This window comes from Argentina anserina, chromosome 6, assembly GCF_933775445.1.
Source record: "Argentina anserina chromosome 6, drPotAnse1.1, whole genome shotgun sequence".
Classification (NCBI taxonomy): domain Eukaryota; kingdom Viridiplantae; phylum Streptophyta; class Magnoliopsida; order Rosales; family Rosaceae; genus Argentina; species Argentina anserina.
The window spans coordinates 3,149,041-3,157,970 of NC_065877.1; the positions used below are offsets into that span (position 1 = coordinate 3,149,041).

At 39.1% G+C, this 8,930-nt stretch overlaps 2 protein-coding genes across 2 annotated transcripts; one reads left to right on the forward strand and one right to left on the reverse strand.

Annotated features, from left to right (window-relative positions):
* Positions 1–175: 175 nt before the first annotated feature.
* LOC126797649 (ABC transporter G family member 11) lies at positions 176–3,295 on the reverse strand. The gene is made up of 10 exons (XM_050524329.1): positions 2,900–3,295; positions 2,507–2,796; positions 2,033–2,204; positions 1,825–1,947; positions 1,609–1,737; positions 1,340–1,534; positions 1,171–1,257; positions 810–1,082; positions 610–717; positions 176–520 (listed from the first exon to the last, which is right to left on the reverse strand). The coding sequence occupies exons 1-10, from the start codon at positions 3,293–3,295 to the stop codon at positions 176–178; spliced, it is 2,118 nt and encodes a 705-aa protein (XP_050380286.1).
* Positions 3,296–5,099: 1,804 nt separating this feature from the next.
* Positions 5,100–7,835, forward strand: LOC126797661 (CST complex subunit TEN1). The gene is made up of 4 exons (XM_050524342.1): positions 5,100–5,137; positions 5,761–5,917; positions 7,269–7,422; positions 7,512–7,835. Exons 2-4 carry the CDS (start codon positions 5,814–5,816, stop codon positions 7,629–7,631), a joined length of 378 nt encoding a protein of 125 aa, XP_050380299.1. The 5' UTR covers positions 5,100–5,137; positions 5,761–5,813; the 3' UTR covers positions 7,632–7,835.
* Positions 7,836–8,930: the final 1,095 nt, after the last annotated feature.

Genomic DNA, 8,930 nt, shown 5'->3' on the forward strand with positions numbered 1-8,930 from the left:
TCTTAGTCCATAATGCATCCATCACAATTTTGGCAAATCCATATCATACTTGAAATCAAGCATACGGATAACTAAATTGCGTAATAGAACAGTGTTAAAATGTGTACATCATTTGGGACATTGTTTATATTGCTAGTGTTTAATCTTTGTGGGAAATGTATCCAGAAGTTCTCGTCTACCTTGTCAACCTTTTCCCAGTTTCATAGTTCCTCAAAGAAGGGGACTGTGTGAGACCATTAGGGGCAACTGTAGTCTGTTGGATGCCATTCTTTTGTTGCAGCCTTCTCCTCGCCATATAGCCTCGAATCCAAGGTGAGACATCCTCACTGAACTTGATCATGATGAAAAAGATGAGCCTGTAGACGACAATCATGCTGAATATAACACTAAGGTCTATCCATTTTGATCTGCTGGTGTCAATCTGGAACACAGTTGTTAAGATGTAGTCGCCCGGTATCTTAAATTGATCTGGTGTCTCATTGTCAAAGAGTAACCCAGCCAAGTCATTCTGATATTGACCCTGAGTTTCAGACATGCATGTATTAGTTTCAATTTCTTGAAGACATCTATCAGCAAGTGATTTTCAGTAAGTAATAGCAGCTGGTTTACCTGTAGAGCCCAGAAGTGGAAGCTGATGTATGACATCGGGTAACGCCAGACCGGCTTAGGGATGTCATTTGGTAGCCTGAAGTAGCCAGAGACTAGCATGAATATGCCCTGAAATGTAATGAAATCCACAAAGATTAGGAAAATGCATATTGTTCAGACACATTAAACAAATATGCTACAAAATTATGACTGGTATAAACCTGAATTCCAGCCCCTATGATGATACCCATGAGGAAGTTAGGAACAACGCTGGCTATGGCCATCATCAAGCTCTCGACTACAGTGACACATGCATAGAGGCACAGCACAAAGAACAAGTAATGCTCAAAGCCAGGATGGAGACCGACCATGAAGTAACAGACAGTTCCGGCAAGAAAGGTAATCAGTATCAAAAATGGCATTGCAGAGAATGTGTTGCTGAGGACAAAGGCAGTGACACCATAGTGACCATTCAGCCTCTCTCTTTGGAAAACCTGGTAACATTAATGTGGTGGTTAGAAAATGATATATTCTAACCATGACATCCAAGTAGAATATGTCTTAATTAAAGAGTTGGCAAACCTTCATATCCTCTACAAATGAAGGAAACCCGCCAATTGACATGAAAGTGACAAAACCAAATACAAAAGATGCACATGAACCCCTTGCCTGCAAAAACAAAAAAGACAAAACCTGAATGAGTTTCAGAATCCAGAAATAGATGAAAGTTTACTTAGCAAACAATGCATACCAGAATCGAAGCGTAGCCGGTTCCGATATTCAGATAGATGGTTCCAATACAAACTACAACAACAATGTAGATGACAAGCCTCAGCCAGTAATAGCCAAAGTCCCTGGACATGTTGACTAATGAACGCTTTGTCAATGTGAAGGTCTGCATTAGAAAACTAGCCTGACTTCCTCCAGAGTCTAAAACAGTCCCTTTCTGCAGCATACAACAAAATCGTCAAATCTTTGTAGATACTAACAAGTATCAGTTTACAAGTCCCACTCACTTACAACTTTGGATATCTCTGCAACTTTTTCTGTAGCTGTATAAGCGTATTGTGAACTACGATATGAATCGACAAGGACTCTGATAGCTTGAGCAGTTGTAATCTTATCTAGAGGATCATCACTTTCCTCAAACTGGTAGTAGGCAAGGATCACAATATATCAATAAAGTGAAAACTATGTATAACAGAAGGAGAAGGAAAAAGTTCAATAAGTACATACCCTGAGTTTCATGGAGCCTTTCAGTGTCGCCTTTACTTTATCAAAGTCAGAGTTTACACATCTGAGAAAATGATCAGACGGGTTCCTCAAAGCAGGGCATGGAAAACCAGCTTGTGAAAAGAACTGCAAACATGTAGCAGTCAATATCTAACTAAGAACTCTTCAAAATTTAAGAACCATATTAACAAAGACTGATCAGGTTAATTACCTCATATGCCTCGGAGGCCTGACCAAAGTAAACTGTTTTACCACCAGAAAGCAGGTACAGCTGATCAAATAGTTCGAAGACTTCACTGCTTGGCTGGTGAATTGAGGCTATCACAGTCCTTCCATCTCGTGCTAGGGCACGCAGTGTCTGTGTTACGAAAAATGCTGAAGCACTGCCACAAATTAAAGTCCAAATGATCGTTAGCAGACTTACCCGTATAACCGAACAATGCAGTACATACTGCATACTAGTGATACTACCCGTGTCACGAAAAATGTGAAGTTATGACATAGTTTTTTTTTCCAGAAATTGAAGTTATACTCAAGAGTCTACACATACTAGTTACAAAGAGCAGCATATAGTGATATAGACAGATCATATAAACAATGAAGAACATCATATAGACAAAATCCTAGATACTAATTTATTACTCGTCCAATAAATAAGAAAACATGCACAAGACGTATTGTATACCTATCAAGTCCACTGGTTGGTTCATCCAGAAAGAGCAATCTAGGCCTCATCAAGATCTCAACAGCAATGCTAACCCTTCTCTTCTCTCCCCCACTGATCCCACGCAAATGCCAATTCCCAATTACTGTGTCGGCGCAATCCTGCAGACCCATCTCTATGATTGTCCTCTCCACCAGTGCTCGCTTCTCCGACCGCTCCATCTTATCCGGCAGCCTCAAACTAGCTGAGTAAGATATCGTTTCTCTTACAGTCAGAGTCCCAATCAAATTGTCATCTTGGGTCACATATGCCTAAAACCAAAATCCAACACAAAAACACACATGAATAAAAAACAGAGCAACAACAGAGGAAATGCTTAGCCAAAAACAGAGGAGAAACAGAGATGGAACTCACAGCTGTGCCAAAGGAGAGCTTTCTTTTGCGGCCATTGAGCAAAACAGAGCCAGAAAGGAAGGCATTGGAAGCCAAACGGCTAGAGAGAGCATCAAGCAAGGTAGATTTGCCGGAACCAGAAGGCCCCATCAGAGCAGTGAAGGTTCCAGGCTCTGCATAACCAGTTAAACCCTCCAAAACCGTCTGAGTCTCACCATTGCTCAGAGTCACCATCACCGTCAGATCTTTCCACGTCAACCTCGCCGAGACATCCCCTACAAATTCCACACTGGCCTTCTCCCTCCATAGAGTCTCACTCAGAGGACTAAGCCCAGGCACAATACCATTTCCTGAGGGCTTGCTGCTCTCTATCTCCATCATAGCATTTTCTGCTGCTGGGTTTCTCTTCTCTGTCATTACTACTCAAAATCCTCGCAACCTTTCTGGATTCAGTGGATTGTGATGGTGTAAAAGAAGAAAGGTATAGAATGAAAGAAGTGAGTGCAGAAATGGGGGTTATGTGAAATTGACTGGGAGAGGTTAGGAGGGGCAATATTATACCAATCCCATGCAAAAAGTGCCTCCTCAATTAAAGTTCGAGTCTTTTTGTGTTTTCGAACAGAAGCAATAACTTATTTGGTGCTTGTTTTCCATTACTTGCTAAGAAAGCTTTGAATCTGAAACAAACCAATATGAAGAAGAAGAAGAAGAAGAAGAAGCAAAGATCTAATGGTGTTGAACATGATCTGCTGCCATTGTTATCCAACAATTTATGGTTTCTAGATGAGATGGGTGAGAGCATTTAATACCAAAACTAATACCAGATAACCAGAACATGACCCCAATCGCTTGGGATAGCTACACAAGTAACACAAGTGACGAGACAACCGATAACCAATTTTGATGTTGAGGGAGGATTCACAATATGGGAAAAATGGACGTGATAATTGATAGGGAAGCTGAAACATGTAATGGAGTCTTAGGGTCAACAGTCGAACACTACGTATTTATACAAGTGGTTGTTAAATGGGGGCATGGCCATGAATATATGTGAAATGCCAATCTCACCGCCCAATAGTTAAGACTTGAAGCTTGAGCTGTCATCTCTACCGAGAGAGGAATAGCACTAGTGTCTTATGGCCTTATGGGCACTTGGCTGCCGTTTATGGCAACCCTTCTACATCATAATCACTAGCAGTTAGCAACTTAGCATGGCAGTCCCTAATTACTCAGGTGGTTGAGCCAATTGGGGATTTGGGGTGATCTCCGAGTCTAGGTTTGCCTCTTGTGTCATAATGAAATGAAGAGTCAATTCGTCACATATGTACGAGCATAGCCACATCTTTGTGCAATCTATTTATACAAATGGGTGTCATCGCAATTTGAGTTGCGAGTGCAATTGTGCAAATGTGTTGTTCAACTGTGTAATTGTGGTATAAATGTAGCTATATGAAACTTACACGTGATTCAAGTGGAAAGCTCTTACTAACTCTTTTGGTAAGACCAATTTTGATGTATTAGTTTATATTTGGTGGCTTGTCTCTTTGTTATTAGAGATGTCAACTCAAATGTTAATGGAATAGTTTACCTAAAGATTTAGCTTATAGTCACTAAACTAACTGTATTCGGGGCTCTACGAGATAGTTTGGTTAAAGCTAAAGAAATTGCGGTGGAAGGATACTCTAAGCTCGTGATTGATGTTATATTTGACTACTTGGTAAAATAGATCCCCATCTTAAGATTGATTAAGTTACTTCAAGACGGTCTATAATTGATAGCTAGTTGTAAATTTATTAGTTTTAAATATGTTTTGTGAAATTAATTTTGTAGCTGATATTTTTAATGACGTCTTATATGTTCAAAGTACTTGCCTTCGAATGCGTTAGCAATACATTGACCATTGATTGTCATAAGTAATTAGAATTTAATGGCTTAGATTAATAGAATCAAAAAGAAATTTTCACCTGATCTTGATCATAAATGAATGGTTGGGTGGGAAGATATGACAAGCCCTATGTGGTTTTTTTGGTTTTTTCTGTGGTTTTCTTTATGATAGTTTTAATATTTATTTCGAAAAAAAAAAAGAAACAACTGAACACCCAAGGCCCAAAAGGACACCGGCCGAGACAATTAAGCCTATTAAACCACAAAATTTGTCGGCCGGAAGTGGCCCATATATATATTCTCCCCTTCGAAAAAGGCTCTCTTTCCCTCTATTCCTCACCAACCTAAGTTCCGTTCGGAGAGAGCGAGATCAAGGTATGTATCAGTTGCTGCGGTTAAAGTTTCAATCTATTTACTGCTCTGTCAATTTGGAGTTTGGGTATGGTTCCAGTTGCTAGTTTCTATCATTCCATTACCGTATCCTATGTTAATTTGAACTGGGTGTATGCATTCAGTGAGAAACATTTCAAGTCTTATAGTCAGAGTGGTAAAACTTCTGAGCTAAATTCACCTTTAACTTGCTGACATTATGGAACAACATTGATTCTTAGTTTTGTTGAATTCTAAGTTGTGGTTATCTATGGTGTGTATGTAAGCTTTATGATATATGTTTAATGTGCAGTGTAAGTTGTTAGTTGTGAGATATATGAATTAGCAACAAGCCATTTTGGTTTGGTTTGTTAGTTGTTGTTTTTGTGGAAGGTCTAGGTTATAGTTCGAGTATGCTGATCCTTACTGGGTTTGAAAGCAATGCCTACGGGCTTGAATAGTTTCAGCAACTTTGTGAAAATTTAGCAATTTGTTTGCAATACGCCTCTATCCCGGTTTGTGATCATCATGTTCTATGAAATATCTTTCGCTATACATTCGATCTTTGTGTAGTTTTGGACTGCCTTCATCATTATATTGATGCTGGTGCTTTTGGTAATCAACTGCAGGCACTTCTTGAATTCGGGGAAAGATTTCTATTACAGGTTAGCCAGTGTACTTGATGGCTTCATCTCCAATGGAATCTGGGGCGTTGGTTTTATTGCAAGATTTACATCCATGCTCGCCACACTTTAAGCAAGGGGCTTCACTAAGAGTAACTGGAAAGTAAAACTTCTGTTCTACCAATGTTAAGTGGCATTTTCAATTTTGATTAATGTTCATAGTGTTAGTGTTACTCTTTTAATCTCTTTTCAATTACCGATGATGAATAACTTCCCTGGAATTAGGACTTGGAAGATCATTCCAAAAATTGTATTTGTAGTGGCAGATTGGGTAAAAGATTTTATGTAGAGGCTGGCAGTGGTCATCTTAGGAGCATTTGATGCATCATTATTGGTGACAGAGCTCAGGGAGATGGTGGGAAATAAGAAAGACGAAGTCAATAAAATTAATGCTAATTTGAGTTGTGATGGTTTTTATCTGCTTGGGCACGGGTAAAAAATCAATCAGTGACTAACTGACTATTTTCCTGTGATTCTAGAATAGAGTAATACTAGTCATGACAGTATTGTTGGGAGTTAAGAGGGGCACTTGATGATTTAGATTACTGAGATGCTGGCGAAGGTGATACTATCGGGGCCAACGTGGTATCTAGAGTTAATGTTTATGTTGGATGATATGTAGGCAACAGCTTCAGTTGTAATGAGGAACTGGCCAAGACATTATTCTCTTGGTAAATTTCGTATCTTGAGTTGATGGCAATCTGGACTTCTGGTTCTGGTGTATGGTTGAATGAGTAGGTCATATGTTAGGCAGTACCTTTTCTGGTAACAGTATCAGTGATAGGTTTGAAGCAACATTATATAGACTCAACTATGGTGGTTGCATGATCAAGTAATTGTTTTGCTAGAAGCTTTTTGTTAGGTGCTTTCGTAGTCCAAGACTAAATGTCGAGACTTGTACTTCTTGTTCGTTATGAGAATCAAAGTTTCTTGGATCCACTAATACGTATAATATGATGATTTCAATTGTGCAGGAAACAAGAGAAAAATAAAAGGAGCTATCTATATGTATATGAGTTTATGTGTTAGGCTCCAGCTGTGTGTCTGTGACTATGTAAAGGAATCCCCTATCAACTCGTTTAGTGTACTGTTAAAAAGTTTAAAGAACTGTAATTCCTATTAGAAGCGACAGTCAAAAGGATCTTTTAAAATTTTATTCCAATGAGGTTGCTTTCTGACCTGGGAAATACATTGGTAATTGGTTGGTACCAACAAACCTTGATCTTCTCTGTCTCCATGTGCTCATGCATACAGATGTATTCATTTTTTAATGCTAAATGATACACATCATAGACTTGGATTGTGCTAATTAATTAGAAACATGTTAATCAGAAATAGGTCAACTGATTCAAATACTGGTTGCTGGTTTGTTGCTCCATAAGGTTATAGTTTAATTTCTGAGTTGGATCCTGCAATCTCAATAGGAATCTTAACCTCCATTGTCTCTTTTGCAGGTTACAAGAGTATTCAGTTGAGACAGCTATTGCCACATTAGTTGATGGAAATGACAGCTTAAAGATCGACACCAAACTCCTCAGGGAACTTAACATTCGGGTTGGATCCATGTACCAGTTCATCGGCGAACTGCATATTCAACCCGATAATGAGGTGGGCAGTATACACATACATTTTACAAGTTACAACACTTGGAAGTCGATCCACTGGTTTAAGCTCTAGTCTGCTTGTTATTATTTCAGGCAGTGTTGCAGGCACGAGTGGGTAGGAATTTTGATGGCATTGACCTCAAGCTCTATTATCAGTCTCTGCAATTGCTAAGGCAATTTCAAGCCAACCATCTGAAGAACCCAACAGCTTAACACAGTCCTGGTTTCAGAAGATTTTTGTGGAGATTCAGAGGTATTGTATTAACTACAAACCAGTTAGTAAAATTCATATGAGTTTGCTCCCTAGTATTGCCGGAGCTACTTTGTGACTTTGTAAGTTAGTAATCAAAAGATTCATGCTCTTAAAGAACCATTGAGAACCAAAAGGAGGTGCACTAGCATTCTGGCACTGTTGAATGATTTTAGTCATTTTACCTTCTTTGCTGTTAATAGGATCAAACTCTCAAATTACACCCATAATCTTATATTCCCAGTCAAATCTTTTTTTTACAAGCAACAATCTCCATCTACCCACTAGCCCACTACCCAAGTCATCTAATGCCCTAATGTAACAAATCTCGTCAGCACCCACTTACCAATCCCTACTTGTTAATATTGCAAAATTTGGATACCATATCAAAATCTTCCATTTTCTTCTCCGAATATAATATAGATATTCACCGTCATAGTTTGATATTCGATTCCCTTCGATTTGATGAAAGATCAAACCACCCCCTCACCCACTCATTCATCAAACAACTCAAATTCCATTGTGCATAAAGTCATAAGCCCTAACCCCTAAGGTGGTAAATTAACTAATTAAGTGATGACTCATAGTAAAAACCAAACTCAATAATTTTGGCCTGAATTATTCCCAGGGTCCATTCAAATCATGCATGCCCTTATCCCAACGTTATCGACTGTCCTTATCTGGTGCACCGCCCCACACCAGATTGTTGTGTCTCCCGTGGCACCACTCCATTGGTTCAAATACACGCGGAGTAATCACCTCCCAACTTTCCACACCTTCCTCATATCAGAACGGTGCTTGGTACTGGATCTACTGTACATCACGTTTACACAATAGGAGCCCAAAGCATCCCACCACTGTCTACTGTTTTCACTTTTTTTACCATTTACAGGTGTGTCACACCAGGATATATAACTGTTTTCACACTTTTGGTAAAAACAGTGTAACAAAGAATTGGAAATTATCCGAAGTATTGGTAAAGTAAAATCTACTGATTAGGTGGCCACCCACTGACTCAACTTGGGTCACTAGCACACAAGTTGGTACGGTAAAAAAATCCTTGGTCACATAATTTCCTGTGGTGGAGATTAATCTTGTCGACTAGAGAATCCAATATGTATGAGTCCATTGAGTTATATCAGTATCATCTATGCACCATATCTTGGAGTCATGGACTGACATAAACATATGGTCAAAGATCATATCACATTAGCTTTTGTTGTAGAGACACTTATCGCGGGGCGCGAGATGTTCCGTTTTCT